The 21324-nt window shown below is 43.4% G+C and overlaps 2 protein-coding genes across 2 annotated transcripts; both read right to left on the bottom strand.

Moving 5' to 3' along the window:
* Positions 1 to 961: 961 nt before the first annotated feature.
* Positions 962 to 15136, bottom strand: appl1 (adaptor protein, phosphotyrosine interaction, PH domain and leucine zipper containing 1). Its single transcript, XM_020630705.3, has 22 exons — positions 14944 to 15136; positions 12854 to 12952; positions 12652 to 12711; positions 12347 to 12418; positions 11683 to 11770; positions 11006 to 11047; positions 10447 to 10505; positions 9185 to 9331; positions 8907 to 8989; positions 8535 to 8696; positions 7834 to 8022; positions 7675 to 7717; positions 7525 to 7581; positions 6956 to 7047; positions 6626 to 6805; positions 6417 to 6469; positions 5691 to 5865; positions 5206 to 5242; positions 4978 to 5106; positions 4840 to 4890; positions 4645 to 4734; positions 962 to 3645 (listed from the first exon to the last, which is right to left on the bottom strand). Exons 1-22 carry the CDS (start codon positions 14995 to 14997, stop codon positions 3490 to 3492), a joined length of 2118 nt encoding a protein of 705 aa, XP_020486361.2. The 5' UTR covers positions 14998 to 15136; the 3' UTR covers positions 962 to 3489.
* Positions 15137 to 16303: 1167 nt separating this feature from the next.
* On the bottom strand, positions 16304 to 19339 carry LOC109981699 (kelch-like protein 10). Its single transcript, XM_020630611.3, has 4 exons — positions 18826 to 19339; positions 17492 to 18106; positions 17163 to 17312; positions 16304 to 16785 (listed from the first exon to the last, which is right to left on the bottom strand). The coding sequence occupies exons 1-4, from the start codon at positions 19243 to 19245 to the stop codon at positions 16459 to 16461; spliced, it is 1512 nt and encodes a 503-aa protein (XP_020486267.2). The 5' UTR covers positions 19246 to 19339; the 3' UTR covers positions 16304 to 16458.
* Between the last annotated feature and the right edge of the window lie 1985 nt (positions 19340 to 21324).

The raw sequence follows: 21324 nt of genomic DNA, 5'->3' as shown, positions 1-21324 counted from the left end.
ATTAGCAAGAGCATTCCCAAAAGACAAAAACCAGAACATCAAAGAAAGGAAAAAGAAAGAAAAGAGGCACATTTCTAAATTTGAAGGCCTTAAAGAAGGTGGTTGGTAAGAATGAAAGGGAGACGTATGACTCAAGCAGGAACCTCCCGAGGTTGAAAATGAAGCCGATGCTGTGCGAGTGCAAAATCCTGCAGGTTATCGAGTGTCCACTAGAGGCTGGCTCCAGGAACACAGGAAGTCACATACACATGACAGGCAAAAAAAATCAGTTTGTACAGCATAAATAAACGTGTACATGCAGCCTGGTACAAAAAAACAAATAGGTCTGATTAGTTACTGTCACACACTGCACGGGGGGTGAATTATTTTAAACGGCTCCGTTTTGAATTTATGAACGATACGAGTTAGGCGCTTATCCGACATGACTGACAGGTGGGTGAGATGAAACGGTTCATCAAGAGGCTTAAAACCCGCCTCAGCTCCAGCTCTCATTCTGTCATTAGCTTGACTGAAAGTTTGACTGAGACAGGATTTCCAACATGGCGGCTGCTGCTGATGAGCCTCTGCAGCCCCCTGCAGGAAAAAGATGGCAGACATCACTCAGGCTTCAAACATTCATATTTACAGTCTAGGTCTGAATAGGATGAATGGGTAGGTGTGTGTGTGTGTTTGTGCATAAGGTGATAACTGTAGAGGATGGGTGGGGTTGAGGACGAGGTGTTTGCAGCTGATGTAGAGGTTTCAGACCGGAGCTTGACAGCAGATGGTATGCTGGAGGAATGGTTGAGAATGGTGATCTGATATCTTTCTGGTCAGGATCCATAGTGTCAGCCCCCAGACCGCTTTAGGAAAGAACCTTCCAGCTGCAGGGTCCAGCTAGCTGTGTGTGTGTACATGTCATTTTCTTTAGCTCAACAAGGTTTGTTTGATGTGTGAACATCAGCAGACTGACTCAGGCGGGTGGAGTTAGTGCTTTATTTATCACTGAAAAGCCTTTTTTTTTTTTATTATTCATGACACATGAAACAATTATCACTGAAACATATTTACAGTTAAACATCATCGATGCTCGTCTTGTATGTTTTTTGTTTCTTTTTAAATCGCTCTGCGTCCGTAAAGTGCAGCTCATTCAACACGAGTCCTCCAGCCGTTTACAGCGAGAAAAAACGTCGTCCCAAAGGAACAAATCAGAATCAAAATCAGTAACATCTGAAGTATTCAGAAACGTCTTAAGAGGCTGAATGAAGAGGTTTGTCTGCTGACCTTTAACAGACCCCTTCTTCTGATGACTCATTACGTTATCGCTCTACAGATAATCACCTCTGTAGATCACTCTGGAGAAAAGCAAACACATAAAAACCTATGATACATAAAAGGCCCCAAACAAACATGAAGCATGTAACAGAGAAACATGCAGGAGACGTTTTTATGAAACATGATCCTTTTCATAAATTAGATATTAATCTCCCTCAAAGTTCTCCACATGAATAAACGGTGTCAGACCAAATTATCAGAGACAACAACAAAAAAAAAAAGTTCAAGTATAAAACATAAAAGTCAGATCCTTCGATCAGGCAATGACATGTTTTCAGACTTTTAAAAAGGCCTTTTTTTTTTTCTTATTCTAGTATTTTTTTTAACCATGCATTCTCATAAAAAGTATTCAGTCCCTTCTCAGTTTAATGAGCTAAATATCAGAACAGTGCTTCACTAATATCTATAAACCAGTATCAGTATTCTACTGCAGAATCTGAAGGAAAGGGGGACTCAATTTAGTGTCTGAAATGAGCTTCTCTTCCTAAGACTTGTGACCAATCACGTTAGAGTAAATTTTGTTTGTATGCTGGAGCACCAATCAGCTGATCAAGTTTAAACTCTATAAACTCCACTCGTCCACTCGGGTTGCAAATCAAAAGGTAAACAACGACGAGTGGACAGGAAAGGGCCGACGTCTTGGCCTAAGTATCGGGGCTAAGTAGCCGCTGAGCCGTTCAGGATTCTCAATGATCAGCACGTTGTGAATCATCTTGAATGTTCTCCTCTGGTAATTGTGCAGTTTAGACGCCGCCCTCTCTCTTTCACTCGCAGCAGCTTTAGGTTCAAATGTGACTGAAGACATTAAAGGGGATTGTTTTGTTATAAAAGACGTGGGATTGAAAAGTGTCAAAGTATCCAAAACTTTAAAGAACCAGAGTCCTGACGAGATGTAACCACACGATACATCCAAACGCCATGACACGGTGAATAGTATGTTACGCTCCGGAGACTGTGGAGAGTCTGAGATTTTTAAACGCAGTCTTAAAACTAATTTATTCAGTCTGGCTTTTATATAGTGCTTTATATAAATTAAAATCTTAACATTATTGTATCGTCTTTTTTTTTTAAATCTTACTACAATTTTAAATGTTTTCTCTCTATTAATCTTATTATCTTAATGCTTTTATGTGTCGTCTTTTTATTTTTTACATTTTTATTTTATGAAATTCTTATCAGTGTGCATTAGTCTCTCGGTGATTTTATAAACTACTTTTTCGTCAATAACTTTTCTGCACTCTTGCAAAGTATTTTGAACCGCAATTTAATTTGTCTGAAAGGTGCTGTATGAATAAAGTTTGATTTGAAAGACACGGGAACATTTGAGAATGTATAGAAGTAATTTTCTTAAGGATGAAAAGGTTTTGTGTTGAAAACTTCGGAGGAGTTGAGTTTAAACCCAGAGGTGCAGAATCCAGTTGACTGCAGAGCTACCTGTGCGCGCTGTGATTCGTTCATATCTAGTAAAGTTAAAGCATGACGCGATGTCGCCTTTTCAGTGGTTAGTTTCGCAAAAGCAGAAAGTTTTGTTTTCTTTTATGTTTTGCATGAACTTGCAGTAATGTCTGCAGACTTCCAACGAGGAAGGAGTGAAAGAAAAAAACCTGTGTCCCCGTGCAGGATGCTTTCAGGAATGATGAAGAAAAACACATCACACAGGAAGGTTTTTCAAAATAAGACTTCCTGCTCTCTCGTTCAAACTCTCTTCTTGTATCTCACAGACGCTGCGATGTCACAGCACCTCCAGCCTCTCTGCCTTCTGTGTCTCCTCCCACATCTCCGTCACATCCTGGTTCTTTTTTTTCCCCACGGTGTTTTTTTCATCCTCTGCATTGCTGTTAGCTCTTTTTTTTATTTTTTTTTTTATAAAACAAACTTAAAAACAGAAACTTAAAGGTTAAAGTCGACGTGTGAAGCTGGTATAAAAAGCCGTTACCAGACGTTTCCACGCCTGCTGCCCTCCTCTTCTTATAGCGAGGGTGAGTTTAGTTTATCCTCTGTATTCAAAGTGACGAGCTCCACCACAACCTTCAAAGAGTCCAGCAGTGAGGGTGCACATGTTTTTCATTCCCAGGCAGCTGAGACGGGCGGGTGACTCCTGAGTTGTTGGATTTGACAGCAACAGCTGGGTTCTCCCTGGGGGGTTAAAACATGCGTCCCCCTCCTCTTGCTTTGTTAGGCTTCAGACTCGCCCCTCTTCTTACCCTCCTCCCCCCCGGCATCGCTTTCCTCTGATTGGCTGTTGCTAAGCACAAGGAACTGTCCGTCAGAGGCAGGCGGGTTGGCGGGGCGACTCGAGGCGGCGATCAACCGACTCTGCTCCTCCAGATCCTGAACGGAGAAATGAGGATAAAGAATATTTAACTTCAATACAAAACACAGATTTTAAATAAAGACATAACATGATCTGCATTAAGAGATAGAGGACTAAACACTGAGGTAACAAGGACTACAGGAAGAGAAAAAGAGGACTACATAAAGAGGTTTTTGGGACTCAGAAGAAATAAAGGGGATTACGGTTGGCTACACTCGAGACCAGTTTATGCTGGATTTAAGGCTTCTTATTGGTCACAACCAATTATTTTTCCAAATACTTTGAGGTGTCAGTACGATTATTTTACTGCTCCTGATTGAGTCAGAGCCTCACCAATCTCAAACAGGTTTGATATTTACAAATCCAGATCAGACTTCCTCTGATGAAATATTCTGGCAAAGGCCAATGATAGCGAGCAGACCGGGAAGCGTCAACAAACTCATGTTGCATACTTTTTTCAGCGAAACGTAAACACGACTGGAACCTGCAAAGTACAGTATATAAGATTCAGCCACAGTCTTTTTTTTAAATGTTTTTTTTATTGTTGCTGCAATACAACACGCACGCCAAGACAGCCAGCTGACGAGGCTGATCATCCTCCATATTTGTTGTTTTCATTTGGGAGTTTCTGTGAGCTCTTGTGTCTCAAATGTTTCGACTCGCTGTGAATCGTTTGGGTATAAAAAGTGAAGAAATGCTCTTGAATCTGAACTTTTTCTTCTTCTTAATTTAGTTTGTCCAGGTGTCTTGTGATTTTGGGGCTTGTCAACACGCAAGGCAGGCAACTGCTTGGGGCCCCAGACCAGTAGGGGGGCCCCAGAGGGCTGACAATCTTTTGAATCACAGCAGCCCAAAATGTACAAATTTTGCAATGGCAGTAGGAACCCTCCCTAATGGGGCCCCACCTGACAACCTCCACTCTGGTTGCCCCGCTGAACGCTGGGCCCCCTAATTAACTTTTGCCTAGGGCCCCGACAGACTCTAGAATCGTTGTTGTGTTGGGGTTTAAATGTCACCTTCTCAATCTGTTTCTGTTTGCTCAGTTCTTCCTGCTGTTTCTCTTTGGCCTTGTCCTGCTCCTTCCTCTTCTCTGACGCCTTCCGGTCCTGCACGCACACCACAGGGAGAAGAAAACGTTCAGAATAAATCGACCTCTACAACAACATCTAGAGTTAAGAGTTAGCATTAGCATTCGCTCAAGTCAGTCTCACCATCTCAGAGTGGAAGGCTATCTGCTTGGCCAGACCGATGCTGTCACAGATCTAAAACACACAAAGAAGACAAACAAGTCAGAGCGGTGAAACAGATCAGAGGACGGTGAGACAAACAGGTCAACGCACACACACGACCTTCTCTCCGTCGTTGTTGGACTCGAAGATGTAGCATACGGCTCGCCCGCCTGCCTGCTGCAGAACGAACCCAAACAGCCTCTTGTTGTCCTGATGGGAGGCGGACTGGATCACAGTGGAGAGAGGGAACTGCAGGAGGAGAACAGGAGGGAGGAACGGAGAGGATAAAATATGTGACACATTTCTGAGAATCAAACTGAGTCAGCAGGAGAGCAGAAGTGATCTTACCCTGAGCCGTGTGACTTGTGTCTGAGGATCAATGAGCCTGAAAAGAAAAAAAAACAGACACAGTCAAACGCTGAGTTCAGACCGTATGTGAAGGGAATTTTAGCGTTCCTGTTGTCAGTTTTACAGTGGGATCAGAGACCCTCGCCCCCGCCCCCTGTGGACAAAATACGTAGTGTAAAGTATTTATAATCCTTGAACAGTCACTACCAGGATCAGGTCGATCAAATCAAGTATTTATTTGAGAAATAGGAAAAATACAAGATGGATTAAAGGATTCCTTTGCTTAAAACATGAATGAACAAATCTGGATCATTCTTCAAAATGTTTGAACAAACAGGACCTGGGTGTTTATAATTCTGCTGTAACGCACAATGCGACCTCTAGAAGGAGCTACTGTGACTGGAAAGAATACACAAACATACACCAGAATCCCTGTCTCATGAAGCCTGATAAACCTTAACACACACACACACACAGGTTCATACTTGAGGCAGTCGCAGGTGACCAGCAGGTGGGACTCGGTCATCCTGAAGATGTTGTGGATGGCTCGGGCTGCCAGGATCTGTCTCATGGTCTCAGAGATGATGTCAGGTGACTCTGTGTTCTTCACCTCCATGGAGCCGAGGAAGCGAACGATGAAGAGCTGGTGGAGGATCGAGTCTGAACACACACACACACACACACACACACACACACACACACACACACACACACACACACACACACACACACACACACACACACACACACACACACACACACACACACACACACACACACACACACACACACACACACACACACACACACACACACACACACACACACACACACACACACACACACACACACACACACACACACACACACACACACACACACACACACACACACACACAAACATCAGAGGAATTAATAAAATAAATACACGTGTCCGCACATGTGCTTTATTATGTACATTATTGTCGCCCACATGGGTCAATATTATTTCAATCCTCAGGAACTTATATTGAAACACTTATTCATACAATTCAATACAAAGTGAAATGTGCCAGTTTTCGCTAGTAAAATGGTCTCAGTGTTGCCCCATGTGGCTGCTGAGGGAAGTAACACTCACTACCTACAGTAGAGGCTTTCTGCCCCCAAACCACAAGGGGGCAGTAGTGAAAGCATGAAAAGATAAGAAAGCCTGAGGTAGAAACAGACTGTACCTTCGCCGTCCTGTGATGTGCTGTCTCCAGACTCTCCAAAGGGATTACTCCTTCTGTGAACACACACAAACAAACAAACAAACAAACAAACAAACAATAAGAGAAAAGTAATAAAACACTAACAAGCAGATGCTTCAATAAAGGAAAACTGCAGTGTGAACCAAACCCTTAAAACAAGAGGGGGAACAAACGCACGCCTGCACGCCTACCTGCCGGACTGTGCTGCCGCCTTGCTCTGTCCTGAGTTCTCCTCGCTGACAGGGGAAATGATGTCAAACTGGATGGGTGTTTCCGGGGCAACCAGGGCATCCAATGAGAGCACAGAGAGGGCGGGCGATGGCTCGGAGCCCACAGAGCTGATGCTGCCCGCTCGACCCACTCGCCCTTTACTGGAGGGAGAGAGAGAAAGGGAGAGAGAGAGAGAGAGAGTGAGGGATGGTCGTACAGGTGGAGGTCCGACTCTTCCTTCCTCTAACCACTGAATTCCCCGTCTCTGCCGTCACACCTGGTAGAAGTACTCGCTAAACGCACACGCTCACCTGCCGGGTCTCATGCTCTCGTGTCTCTGCTGGAAGGACGGCGACGGCGTCACGGCTTCAAGAGCCGATTGGTTCACTCTGGCTGCAATCTCCTGCCAATAAGAGGACTACTGTCAGCATCAAAAAGACTTGAAATGCATTTTTCTACACTTCTCTTTTCATAAAAAAATGAGTTTTTTTACTGAAGATATTTTGAGAATTATTTTTACTTCAAAATAAAAGACAATTTGGAAGCCTAAAAAGATCTGTGCCAGACCATATAAGAGTGTTTCAGTCAAACAGCTCACTCCTAAGTTATATGAATAAACCCTCTGGTTTCTTAATGCAGTATTTTAAATGTATGTATCACAATAAGACATCATCATTGATCAAAGGTCAGCCCTTTGTTGCTCCCCTCCTCTGTCTTCAATTCTTCCCCGTCATTTCTCTACTCCCTAAAGAAGGTCGTACATTTTAACATAATACTTTGAATCCCTTCCCGAGACACACGAGAGGTTCGGGTGTTGATTGAAGCTGGACTAAACCTGAAGATAGCTGCGTTTCCCTATGAAATAATAAAGGACACAGACCTCTGCGTTCTCACTCAGGTAGATGCGTTTGGAGATGTTGTTGATGGTGGAGATCCACTGGTGGAAGAAGAAGCAGCAGCAGAGAGAGGTGGGATGAGGACACTGACATTACAAACAGAGCAGGACTACATGACGGAAAAAATGTTTTACCTCCTCGCAGTCCTTCCTGCTCTCCGCCTGCAGCGTCACCACTCTGACACAAGAAAAAAAAAAAAGGTTTAAGTCTCAGGAACAAAAAGAAATCCACACGAGCAGATTTTAACTCCAAGAAGTGAAAATGTAGATTCAGACAAACTGTAGCCTTCTCACTTTTTGCCATCGAAGGAGGTGACCTGGAAGCAGAAGCGGCGGTCATCGCTGTCGACCGCCATGACGGAGGAGTTGTCGAGGTCGGTGACCAGCCCGCCTGCCACCTCGCCGCGGCCCTGCTGCATCAGGTTACCGCCCTGCGTGAAGAAGTACTGACGCTCCCAGGACGACGACACCAGCCCCGTCTTACTGAGAGACACACACAAGAGCTTCTTTAACTCCTCGGGGGAAATGACACAAAAAAACAAGCCATCGGCGTCTTGTTTTTATCATCGACTAAAGCCTGACAACGATAAAGGCCTCTGGGATCAATGGAAAACTTCAGCAACTAAAAGGAGTTTTAAGACCTGAAGTTGTAGCTACATAAGCTTTGTGACTAATGTCGAGGGTGAATCAGAGGTAGCCAAACCCTGAAGTGTACCCTCATGTGTCACCTATTTGGCTCTGAATGGGACCTTTATTCACAAAATAAACATCATGCTGTATTAAAGAACACTTCAAACTAGAGATTAAATCCTTAAACTTTTTTTTTTTTTTAAAGTGTTTAATGAGGGAATAAATCAGCTGAAAAGTTGGGTCACTTTCTTATCTGCTTGAACAAGTACTCCCCCTGGTGGCCATTTGAAAGAATACAGGACAAAGGTGCTTATGCATTATTCCATGTACTGATTATAAGCATTCAAATATTTGGCGTGTCCTACTTGCGGATGTACAGGTAGCCCTGTTTCCTGGTCAGGCTGCGACACACAGGCGAGTGGGCGGGGTCAGGGTCACACGGTGCATACAGCGGGTCGCATGATGTCTCCATATCCTGGATGGTCTGCTGCATCTGAGTGACCTCCTCCTCCATCTCCCGACGCACACTGAAGACAAACACACACACACAAACGCACTGAATACACACATGAACTGGTCCAATGTTTCTCTCATTGCCGACGTATTTGTAAATATGACTTTTCTCTCTTTTTCAAAGTAAAAACAGAAAAGTATTTTAGATCTTGAGCAGAAAAGACAAGTGAAAAAAAAAAATGTAGACACATTTTGTTGAAAAGGACTCGAGCTGGGGTTCATACTTTTGGACGCTGGTTCCGATGGTTCCCAGGAATTCCTCCCACTGCTGGGTTAGATTCTCTGAACCAAGCTTAAAGAAGCTGATCTGCATAGAACAAAACCAGATAACACACATCAGCAGGTTTGTTAGAAGCTCTTAATAGTAGATTTTTTAAATGTTTTAGGTGTGTGTGTGTGTGTGTGTGTGTGTGTGTGTGTGTGTGTGTGTGTGTGTGTGTGTGTGTGTGTGTGTGTGTGTGTGTGTGTGTGTGTGTGTGTGTGTGTGTCTGTGTGTGTGTACCTGGGCCTGCATGTAGCCCAGCAGTGGCTCCAGCAGAGCCGTCTTCTTCTTGTACTGCAGTGTGTTGAGCGAGCAGAAGTAGTGCATCATGGTCTGGTGCTGTTTCTTGCGCGAGGTGTAGACGTCCTCCACAGCCTCCGCCCGCAACTACAACACACGAGGACTCTGCTCTTATTTCAGGGAAAACATCCAACTGCCAAGTCAATTGAATTGTGAAAATGATCATATCCCAGTCAGGAAGCTGCTGGTCTGAATCCACTTCTCTGAAAGTCGACCTGCAGTAATACGAGCCTTACAGCTGTTAATGCATCGCTCAACAATCACTGCCTGAAACTCCAAAAGAAATCAGGCCTGTGCAAGGTAGTTCCAACACTGATTGGAAGGAAATCAATCGGATAAATATGAAACTGAAGTGAGCAATGAAGCCGACAGGAATTAAGTTAAGAGACAGCAGCTGCCATGTTGGAAATGCAGTCTCATCCTAACTTTCAGTCAACCTAACAACAGGCTGACAGCTGGAGCTGAGGCGGGTCTTAAGCCTCCTGACAAACCGCTACACCGCGCCCGCCTGTCAATCAGGTCAGCTACACGCCTTATTGTGAATAACTCTTATCCTTCATCAAATCAAAACTGATGAGTCATCAAAACATTCACCCCCCCCCGTACAGTGTGTGTCGATCGAGACATGAGCTAATCAGACCTATTTGGTTTTTTGAACCAGGCTGTAAACATGTTAATCTCTGCTGTAAAAACATGATTTTTAGAATGGGTGTGTATGTGACTTCCTGTGTGTCTGCAGCCGGCCTCTAGTGGACACTCCAGGAACTGCAGGATTTCGCCCTTCTGCATCGGCTTCATTTTTTAACAGCGGCGTTTGCTGCTTGGATGAAAACTTGTAAATTTAGAAGTCCATAAGTTCAAACACCCTTAAATCAATTATTATAAATTTAGCAAATAAACTAAAGGTGATTACTCCTTTCAAGTTAACCCCGCCCCTTTCTAATCCTCTGTCTTCATTTAATTTCTGTTTTTTTTTTGTCAGATCACAGCGGTTTGACAGAACATGCAAAAAGCGAAAATGTGTCAACGACCGCCTGAACAAATAATTTACATCTTAGTCTTTTGTAGACTTTTCAACCCTCGACCTAAATAACTCGACAAAAGTCTGAAAAGTTCAGGAGCTCTTAGCATGTTTTAAACAGAAGTCAACACAGAGGGTTAGCATTTAAATAAAGCGTAGAAGAAGAAGAGAGGTGTGTTACCTTGTCATTGTCTCTCCTCTTTGAGAGGCGGCTGTATCTGTTGATGGCTGTGTCATGATCTGCACACAGAGATGGAGACATGCCTCTTCATTTGTTCATTTCTGGCAGTTAGCTTGTGCTAGCGCGGGTAGCTTGCAGTGAAGGTACAAGCCGCAAACGTATACACTACGTCCTGCGGTGAGGGTGAACTTCTCGGGGTGATGAGCCCAAGACGAGGACTTAAGTTTGATTGTTGTGTTTACAAACTGCACCAAAAAAAATGCTACTGACTCCACCTTTAATCTTAGCCAAACCTCGACACATGTGTTTCATGTGGAAGAAAAATATTTTCTATTGAATGTAGAGACAGTGTGGAGCCACTTTTAATCAACTCATTACATCTTTTATGTCTTTAACTGCTTGCCGTGTGTTTGAGTTTCTTTTGTTGATGTCTTTTAGGAGCTTTTGTCAAGAAACACTGATGTTGTTCTATCTGCACATTTTATTGTATATCTACATTTTGCTGCGTCACGTTTCCTTCTCAGCTTATCTCTTGTCAGAGTTAGCGGATAAGACTCACCATCACTTGATATTTGGAAGACTTCTTTCAGAGTGAGGATCTCTGCAAAAGAGGAGAAAAAGACACACAGTTATATTGATGGTTTAATTGGGCCGTCTCTGTTCATGAAGTGTGACGACGTCAGAGGATCTATCATAGCTTGTCTTAGATTAGCGCCCATTAGGAGCTGTGGCCACTTTCCCGCATGTTTTTCCCCACTCTCTATTTCTCCCTGATTTCTGACTCCACTGTCCTGTCCCTCCGATGAAGGCACAAAAAGCTCAGCCACATTATCTAGGTGTGTTAGTCGGACTTTGACTCCGAAATGTGACTCAGTACGATTTGAGTTTGACTAACATGTTTACAAACTGGGTGTTTCAGCGAGCTTTCATCGTGTTCAGGAAAGCGGTGCATGTGGAGAGCAAAAGAGACACAATGCATCAGCTATATGACAATCCTGAAAATCACCTGCAGTCATCTGTTAATTGTGTTCCCATGGACTCGAGTATCCCGGTATTTAGGTATCCCATTTTTTGTGTTTGTGCACGTAAACATCATATCAGTCCTTAGCCTGGCAAATGGAAACAAACTATGACAACGCATGAAAAAGAAAGTCTTTGACTTTTCATGCGTTGTCTTTGACAACAGTTGCAGGGTTGATGGTTAGCGTTCTGCGTGTGTGTGTGTGTGTTTCCTACCCTTCAGGTCTCTCTCTTTAAACTGAGTGATGGGAAACATCATGGCGTCTGCAAGCTGGGTGGACAAGACTGCATGACAGGAACTCAGCTAGGAGGAAAGAGAAAGAGAGAGAGAGAGAGAGAGAGAGAGAGAGAGAGAGATTTAAGATTTAAGAGAGGCTCTCTTTAATGACATTGATAATAAATATCATGACTTTATCCAACTCCGTGATCCTCAGAAGCTGCTCTATCTATGTGGAGAGAAAAGTCTGTGTGCAGTATGAGCTGTTCAATATGTTCATGATTGTCACATACACTGTAAAAATGAGCATATTATTGATAATGTCTTTTATTTATATTTGTTGTATACTGTATATATTATCATCATTTGTTGATCAAATTTTTTTTCTGTACTGCTTTGGCAACATGGATTGTTGATCTGTCATGCCAATAAAGCTCATTTGAATTGAATTGAATTGAGAGAAAGAGAGGGACGTTAAAAGGATATCCTGACCATGAGCCAGCTGAAGAGCAACAATGTGTTTTTTTTTTTAATCTTCTTTTTAAAAGGTAGTTGTAGTTTATTTAAAGTGAAGTCAGAAACGATCAGATCAAACTTTCTTTATTTAAACCTCTTGTAGGACAAAAGTGACTTCAGAGGTCCGATGTGTTTGATGTCTCTTACCTCATCGATGACTTTTGCAAACTGCTGCAGGGTTGAGCTCATCACCTCATCGTCGCCCCCTAGAGGAAAGCGCTGCACACAACAGCCAAAACAAGTCATGAACAGATTAGATTGAGTCACGTTCAGAAAACATACGCACAACATCAAAACCTGTTAGATCCCAAGATTCCTGGTCATTAAACGTAAGATAGCGAAACGATGATCCAAACGTGCAACAAGAGGAGCGGTCAGGGGTGTGATGGAATCGTGGTTTAGTGTCACACTGCTGGTTTCTGATTAGATGGCTTTGTTTGGACTTTGCCTACCTGTTTGTCGTACTCTTTGAGCAGTCTGGAGGTCAGGTGTGTCGCAGCACTCAGCTCATTCTGAGAGAAAAATTCAATGTAGACAGCACCGTGAAAAACAGGGCAAACTTCTCTTATCAACTCTATGTGGTAACGTTCATATCTGATCTGTCTATACATGCCGATGCCAGAGGCGCTACACCTGTTCATCATATGTGTGTACCTGTGCGTCGTAAATCCGGTGCATGGCCTGATAGAGCTGTGTGCAGTAGTTGGAGATGGCCGCAGTGTCCTCCTCAAACACTCCCAGAAGAGAGCGCGTCTGCAACAACAACAAACAAAAAAAAACAGTAAAAATGATTCTGGTTTCCATAAAAAACAGCAGCCATGAGTGATCCATTGTGTGACTGGCAAAAGCCAAACACACACCTATCTATGTAAATTCACAACTTCTGCATGCTTACAAAGTACTCCTCTGTTTTTTGGTGTATCTGTAAAGTAACGGTTAAGTTGACACACCCAGGAATTTAATCTGTTAATGTTGATCTACAGCAGTGGTTCTCATCTGGAGGGTTGTGGAGCCGGTTTCAGGGGGTCCTGAATGTGTGCATGCCTGGACGACACTCTATCAACAAGTCTGTGAATGACTTTTAAAACATGTTTGTTTTCTTCTTCTTTGGTCTGTCAGGTGTTTTGTGTCTTCAAATCTGAAGTACTGAGTTTTGTATTTAAGCCTTAGCCATCAGCGTCTTTGGAAGGAAAACTTTCTTCAGTACTGATTGGATTATTGATGCCTTTTTGTGTAACTGGTAGATTGAGGCACCTGCAGGAAAACCCCCTCTCACACAGGCAGGATGTGGCAAAAGGAAGGAGTGTTGCTCTCGTCCTTACCCACTGTTGTTCAGGTGAAGCCGAGAGCCGAGATATGACTCGTCATATTTTCTGTCTGTGTTTTAGTGGTTGTGACGCCTGGTGTTTTCAGCCTAACATTTACCTGGAAGCACGTTCATTTATTACACTTTGAACGGTTTTCTTATATGGAACCTTTTTTATTGCACATCACACTGTCTCTCTTACAAAGCAAGCAAAATACAAAAATAACTACATTTCTGATTGTACGATTCAAATGTTGATTTCTCATGTTTTTTTTGTTTTTTTTAAAGGTCGAAATGTTTATTTTTGGGCTTATTATGACTTCATTTAGAGATTGGCATGTGGATATTGTCAGAAATGGAGGAGAGAGAAAGAGAGTGGGGAATGACATGCGGGAGAGGAGCCACAGGTTGGATTCAAAATCCAGACCACCCGCACGTGCACCAACCACTAGCCCCCCCCCCCCCCCCCCAGTTGCCCCTTCATTGCTCATATTTAAGCCGACATAAATGTACTGCATCCGCTTGAATAACTTCCTGTATTTTTTTCACATCGCAGGACACTGTCTACCCTCATTACAGCTCAGCCCTGATGAGCTATCAGTGCAATGAGAGCTGCTCTGTAAAGCAGGAGGAAACACTTTCAAGGCTCCTATAACCAACTTGATGTACAAAATGTATCTGTTGCAAAAACTCAAGAAGATTCTCAGAACTCCAGTACAAGGCTGCGCACGAATCCCAGTCACAGCTCTTGCGATACCAGTCCTCCCTGTGGAAACACTGGTATAGCTGTGTTGTATAGTGTTGATGGTGCTTTCTTTGTTTTTTTGTTTTGTTTTTTCATTTGATGGGACTCCTGAGTGAGTGACTGGTGATGATGAACATTTTTACACGCTGGCCACGCCCCAATCAGTGATGTCATAGCAGGTGTTTCGCCCTGAATCAGCTGCAGTAAATACAACATCAGTGTGTGGGCTTCTCTCTGCAGCAGCGTATTGCTCAGTGTGACTTTCAAATCTAACAATAGCATAAAGCAGGAGGGTGACACAAGATTACCAGATATCACTGAAAGGAGGAGGAGGACGAGGAGGGAGGGGGGAGGAAGTACGGACGAGTTGCTAAGGAAGTATCCGGCTAACTCTCAATTTAACCACCTCATTCCTGTGCAAATCCAACATGAATGTTTTGACACTGTTGATCTGGCATCTTGACAGAAACTCTCCCACCAGCTGTTCGGCTCGTGTGTCTCACTTTGATGCCACTTCGCAGCTGCAGGTGGATCCAACCCGAACTGTCTTGTCTTAGCTTTGATTAGCAGCAGGGCCCTTTTAGTGGTATCTTGGTACCTCTTCGCTGAGCCTACAAAGACATTTAGCCTAGCTGTACGAGATGCTAACATTAGCATGCTAGCGATTCAGTTTCCAGTAAAGCGAGGTGTTACCTGCGGACTGTCCTCCAGCGTCTCCTCTATCGGCAGCTTCTCTATCCCGGGCATCGCTGCTGCTGCTGATCGGTGCGAAATCACGACACAAATCGCACAACAAAATCGGTCCGACAACTCCCACTCAAGATTTCGTCTTGGCTACACGAATTCACAACACCCCGAAAAACCGCTCCGCCTGGATCCGCATGCCCCGCCCCTCACCTTGATTTTGATTCGATGTGGCGACCTTCCGCGATTTCGATTGGTTTCTTAGTTAAAGGGAAACAGTGCCATTTTGGCTCTGACACGGAGCGCCCTTTCCTCGCACTCGTGTACAGTTCAGCGCCGTAATGGCAGCCGGCTTTTCGTTTGCAGATGAGAAAAGCATCAAAAAGCCTGTAAAACCATGCATTGATAAGTTTGAATATTTTTTTTTTAAGTATTTCTCAATGATATAAATTCTTGAACTCAGCAATTAATCACTTCTTTAGAGGCAGGAACCAGATAATGTTTGACATTTTTGTATTCTGGTTATACAATTTTGACATTATCTCATGCATCTATAAGATGTTACATTCTGTTCATTCTTTTCAGATTTGGCTATTACTGACCGTGTTTCACTTTATTATTTCATACATTTAATATTTTTATCATTTTGGTGTAAACAGCCGTTCGATACCTGAACAACTTTCCATGTGTCTTTTTTATTAAAAGCTCCTGTTAAGAGTTTTTTATGTTTGTGAAACAAACCAAAAGTAATCCTGATGCTACACATGACACTTAAAAACCAATCCAGACCAGAAGAAACCATATTTATTAATTCAATATAGCTGTTAATGTGCCTGTAACCCCTGCAGCAGGGTAGGTGTCAGAAGAGATGTTTAGCAGCATGGTGCAGAAACAGCCGACTAAAAAAAATTCCATGCCAAAGATTTATTGCAAATAGACATTTTAAAAATAAACTTCTTATGGAATGTGCAGGACAAGTTCAGCAAACAGATGAATCCTAGTTTGTCCACAGTTTGTCAATTCATTTACCCTAACCCTTAATGTCACTGATAACAACAGCACAGGAGATAGAAACACTAAGATTATGAGTAAAATTGTGAAATTTACTATCAACGTTGTTAAACATTTAGACAACATAAACTGTAGAATATAAAAAGAAATTTGGCAGAAGCGAGTCCATCCTTCTTGAATGTATGCAGCACTTGAGTCCACGTTTCAAATTTCCCCAAGAGGACAATGATGTATATGGTATGCCATGCTATGCTATCGTAATGTAGCATCCATCCAAAGGTGCATTGACCTACTCTCAGTGATGCTGTTGTAAAAATAGGCTTAAATAATTTGTATCCATAATATCAATAACAAAAAAACAGATTTATAAAATAGAATAAGATAAAAAGGCATCTCTTTTGCAGATACAATATTTTTATTTATTTTAAAATTACATTCGATGTTAAGATGTCATGCCACTGTGGGCTGAGGGTCAGATGGATCCTCCTGCAGCTTCCTCCTCAGTGGGGGACATCAGGGACGATGTGGCTCACCACGAGGGAACAAGTTCTTGGCCAAGCTGTTGAGCCCCTGCAGCACGCAGCAGCTGAGTCCGCTGCGGGACATCTCGGTAGGAGCGGCGCCGAACCACGTACCAGACGCCTGGTTGAATCGCTCCACAGTTTGCGTCGTGCCGTAACCATTGTATCCTCCGACCACATAGAGGTGATCATCCACCACCTCGATGCCAAAGTAGCTGCGGGGGTTGTGCATGGGCGGCACAAATTGCCAGCTGTTGGTCAGAGGGTTGTAGGACTCAGCTGTGCGCCTGTGCTCGGAGCGATTTGATATGCCACCAACCTATGACAGACAAACGGGGAATAGTGAGTCATGTGTTTTAGGAGAGTGGAAAAAAACTCTGAAGGATAACCCGTGAAAGAGCAAGTACACCAAAGCTTATCATAAATTAAATATGAGGCCAGAGGACGTAAAATGAGATACATGGACTCTAGGGACCAGTAGAAAAAATATTTAAAAAATGGATTATAAGTGATGTAAAGTGTATAAGACCCATGCATCTTCCTAATTTACTCAATACTTCATTGTGGTACTTAGTTTCCATTGTGACCACTGGTAGAAAACATATCCTTGAACAGTCACCAGTAATCCCCCAGTAACAGCCAAGTCAACACTAACATGATGCAGCCAAACATCTGAGATCAATGTCACACACTTACTGCATAGATTTGGTCCCTGTAGGCAATGACCCCCAGGCCATTGCGACAGTTCCTCATGGCGGAGATCCTGGTCCACACGTTGGATTCTGGGTCGTAGCATTCAGCCGAGGTGAGACTGTGACGCCCGTTAAATCCTCCACAAATGTACATCTGCACACGGGTTTGGGACAGACATTGAGATTGTGTACTTTTCAAAAACAAAAGGAAAAAGTCAGTCTCCAAGGAAAGTAATGGTTTCATGCTTCCAGGCAGTTATTTTACATCTCTACATATTGAAAGTTTGAATGCCAGTTTCTCAGTTGTTTCATGTTTGTTCTTGCTCCACTCACCTTGCCCTTTAAGGTTGCGGCACTGGCTCCAGACCTCTTTGAAGTCATGGGTGCCATTACGGTCCACTGGTCATTCTCAGGTCTGTAACACTCAACGGAATTGAAGTGAAGTTGACCGTCGAAGCCCCCCATTGCATAGATGCACCCGTTCAACACAGTGACGCATACGTAGCAGCGGGATTGGTTCATAGGTGCCACGTGGTGCCAGGTGTAGGTCAAGAGGTCGAGCTTCTGCACCGAATTCAAAAAGGTCTCGTGGTCGCAGCCTCCGATTAAGTAAACAAAGTTGTTTAGGATAGCAGCGCCATGATGAGCTCGCCAGATCCCCTCAGTGCTCACATTGACCCAGCAGTCAGCCCGGCAGTCGTACGCCTCGATGTTAGTCCCAGGGATCATGCCATCTTTTCCTCCAGTGACCAATAAGATGGCAGGGGGCATGCGTGGGCGGCTCAGCGGGTTGCTGTAGGCAGCACTGGTCAACCCTTGGACCATGATTTCTGTGAAAGCGATCACTGCATCGGTGATGATTGGTACACATTCGATGCTTTTCATCACCAACTCGTTTTCGATGACATTGTTCTGGAGGTCACTTTCTGTCATCAAGCCGAGCCGCACCTGGAAGAATGTACAGAGACAGTAGTTAGAAACCATCTAAATTAGAATAGATATACTTTATATTCCCAGAGGGGAAACATGCAGAAAAAACACAGAGCTACTTACAATAAAACAAACACAATACAAGACAGGACAGGACAACAGTAAAAATACATCAAGGGAGTAAAAAAGTACAATTCAATTAAGAGATTTCAATATGCACGGTGTAAAAAAGTATATTTATATATGAATAAAAGACTAAAGGCTAATATAATTCTAAAAAAAAAAGTTAAATACTGTGCATGTACTGGATCAACAGGGGTCCAGTTCAGCTGTTAACTTGTTCAGTAGTCTGACTGATGGAAGGAAAAAGAGCTCAAAATGTTTACACTAAAAAGATGCCTGAAGGTTAAATAGATCCTGATGCCAGTCTTGTGTCTGTGTAATAAGTAGAGCGTGAGTGTGTAGTCTGGAGGTGATTAGCCTAGCTTAGCATGAAGGCTGGAAGCGGAGAATTCGGAGTCTGGCTCTTAACAATTGTTCAAAGAAAGGTCTCTTAAACCCAATACATCCGTCCATTATTACACTCCTCAGTCGCCAATTTCCCCACAAGAACAAAGTGTATCGTATCCAATCGTGTTGAATCTTATCCTGTTGTTTTGTCATATTAGTGGCTCCCTCAACACCACTGTGCAGCCCAGTGCATGCCGACTACTCCAGTTGAAATGTTATGTAGTTACCTTTGGTAGAAGCGCAGAGATGAGACCTCGTCTTTGCTCAGGCTGGTGGTTGATCCAGCGGAGGACGGCCTCAAACACTGTGTTTTCTGACTTCACATTCAAGTGATCGTTCTTGATGATATCCACCAGCTGCTGCACAGAGAGGTCCGAGAGCTCCTGTGAGACGCTCATGATATCCTCAAAGTGTTGCAGGACGTAGAGGAAGACCTTGTCCCTGAGCTCAGGGCAGTGGTAGAAGTCCACCACTCTCAGGATGCAGAGGCAGTTCATCGCACACAGCCGGTCTTCAATGTAGAAGCAGCATTTCTGGACCATCCCCGGGATCAAGAACTGGTCCGCGGCAGCCAAAGCTTCCACCACATTATCATTTGTCAGGGGCAGGCTGTGGTTGTAGGCGTAATTGATGATGAGGAACATCATATCCTGCGACACTCCAGGGAGGGTGTACACTGGTTTCTCTGAGGTCGCCCAGGCACCAGTGAAGAGAGTGCTGTGGGATTAGGATGAGAAGAAATCAGGGTTTAAGAAAGTACATTTTAAAGCACATAACACAGCTGTAACGATTCTAGAGTCTGTTGGGGCCCAAAGCGAAAAACTCACAGGGGGCCCCCCTCTAACCAATCGTTACTGCCATTATGTTTTAAATAGTCTGAATGGTGACTTGCATTTCCAAACTTAATTTTCTATGACAAATTGTGACACTTTCACTGTCAGATCGGGTCCTCTTGGGGAAGTTTCCTACGGTGATTTCAATTTTTTTTAAATGTCTGGCCACTGCTACGGTTCTTTGATAGCCTGTTGGTGCCCCCTATTGGCCTGGGGCCCCAAGCAGTTGCCTGCCTTGCCTGTTGACAAGCAGCGCCTCTGTATATTCTAAATGGGACCAAAGTTTAGTAAGAGTGAGATATGTTGTAAAAAGCCTGAGACCAACATTTGAGACCTTAAATTTGTTGGTTCAGTGGTTCAAAATCTATCTTGTTTGAGACCAATTCTTCAAAGACCTTGATTGTAATGCTCAACATTTCCATTTACCAATGAGTCTTCTTGGATGTCAGACTATACCCCGAGGTTTGCAAATAGATAAATCACAAGAATGAGGATTAAATCAAGATGCAAACTGCTTTACCAAACACATCATTACCACCACCGAAAACGAATCACAAGTAGATAGGCTAAGGTTTTAAAGTTGTTTACCACTGCACTAAAAACACATTCATTAAAAACAATAATGTAAGACTATGTTGTGTTGGTTTTTAGATCTGTCCCCCGTGCTCATTTTGAGAGCGTGCATCTGTTTAGCAGTATGTGCAAACAGTTTGATGCTAGAGTCTTTGCTCTGCAGAGATAACGTACTCACCGAAAATACGAGCTGCAGCCACAGAGGATAATCTTGTGGGCGTTGAACTCGACGGCGCCCACCTTGATCACGACATCGCACAGTTTCCCATACAAACGGAGTTCGGACAGGGCGGCAGATGTCATGTTGCTGACACTGTGCTCCATTTCAAGTCGCTGAGCGTTCATAGTGGCCAACGCTTCTCGTTGTTCACTAATTTTTCCAAAATTCAAACTTTCTTCCACTTTGCTGGGAGGTTTTGCAAGGTGTGTGTGCTTCTTCAGCAGGCAGTTTGTAAAGTGATTTGACTCTGAACCCCCTTTGAGAAGTAACTTCAAGAATCCAGAATGCTTCATTGTGACTTCACAGGTTCTGGACCTGGAGTCCCTGTGACACCAATAGAACCAACTGATTCAAATGTAAAAAACAGACTGTTTAAAAGATGCACCTAGCCAACACAAGTCCTATAGATATACACAAGACTGCATTTACTATCAATTATATTATTATTGATTATTATAACTGTTGTTATTTTTAGCATTATTTGATGTTCTGGCAATATTCTAACACAACACCGTACCAGAGAAATAAACGGACTGGAGTCTGCTTAAGTGGGCCAGTTTTTGGTCGATTTGACCCTGAAATAAGCGCCATGCATAAGATCTAATGATATTGTTATAAGCGGTATAGTCCTCCAAGCAGGCAGCCCCTGGTTCAAGTCCAACCTGTGGCTCCTTTCCTGCACATCATTCCCCATTCTCTCAAGGTCAAGGTCAACGTAGACTTTATAATAATGTCTACCCACTTATACCCAAAATGTCCTTCTTAACAGTATTTTCAAAGGGAATGCTTTGTGCTTTTTAAGATTCAAGACTTTTATTTGTCACATGTTCATACAGATGTGCAGTGAAATGTAAAGACTGTTCTGCAAGGCCATGCAATAAACACTCAAATTACTAATACACATAAATACAGTAATAATTAGGTAAAAATTTCTCCTGCAGCGCTGTGTACAGTGTGTTCATGGAGGGGAGGTTGGAGCCAATGCTTCTCTCTGCAAGTCTTGATGACCCGTTAAAGCGATTTCCTCTTAGCCAGTGTGGTCTGCCAGAACCACGCGGTGATTCCACTGGTGAGGACGAGTCCTCTGTAGGCCTGGGTGA

The sequence above is a fragment of the Labrus bergylta genome, chromosome 5, assembly GCF_963930695.1.
Source record: "Labrus bergylta chromosome 5, fLabBer1.1, whole genome shotgun sequence".
Lineage (NCBI taxonomy): Eukaryota > Metazoa > Chordata > Actinopteri > Labriformes > Labridae > Labrus > Labrus bergylta.
The sequence above is the reverse complement of the archived record's forward strand: the minus strand, read 5'-3'. Positions and strand labels throughout refer to the sequence as shown.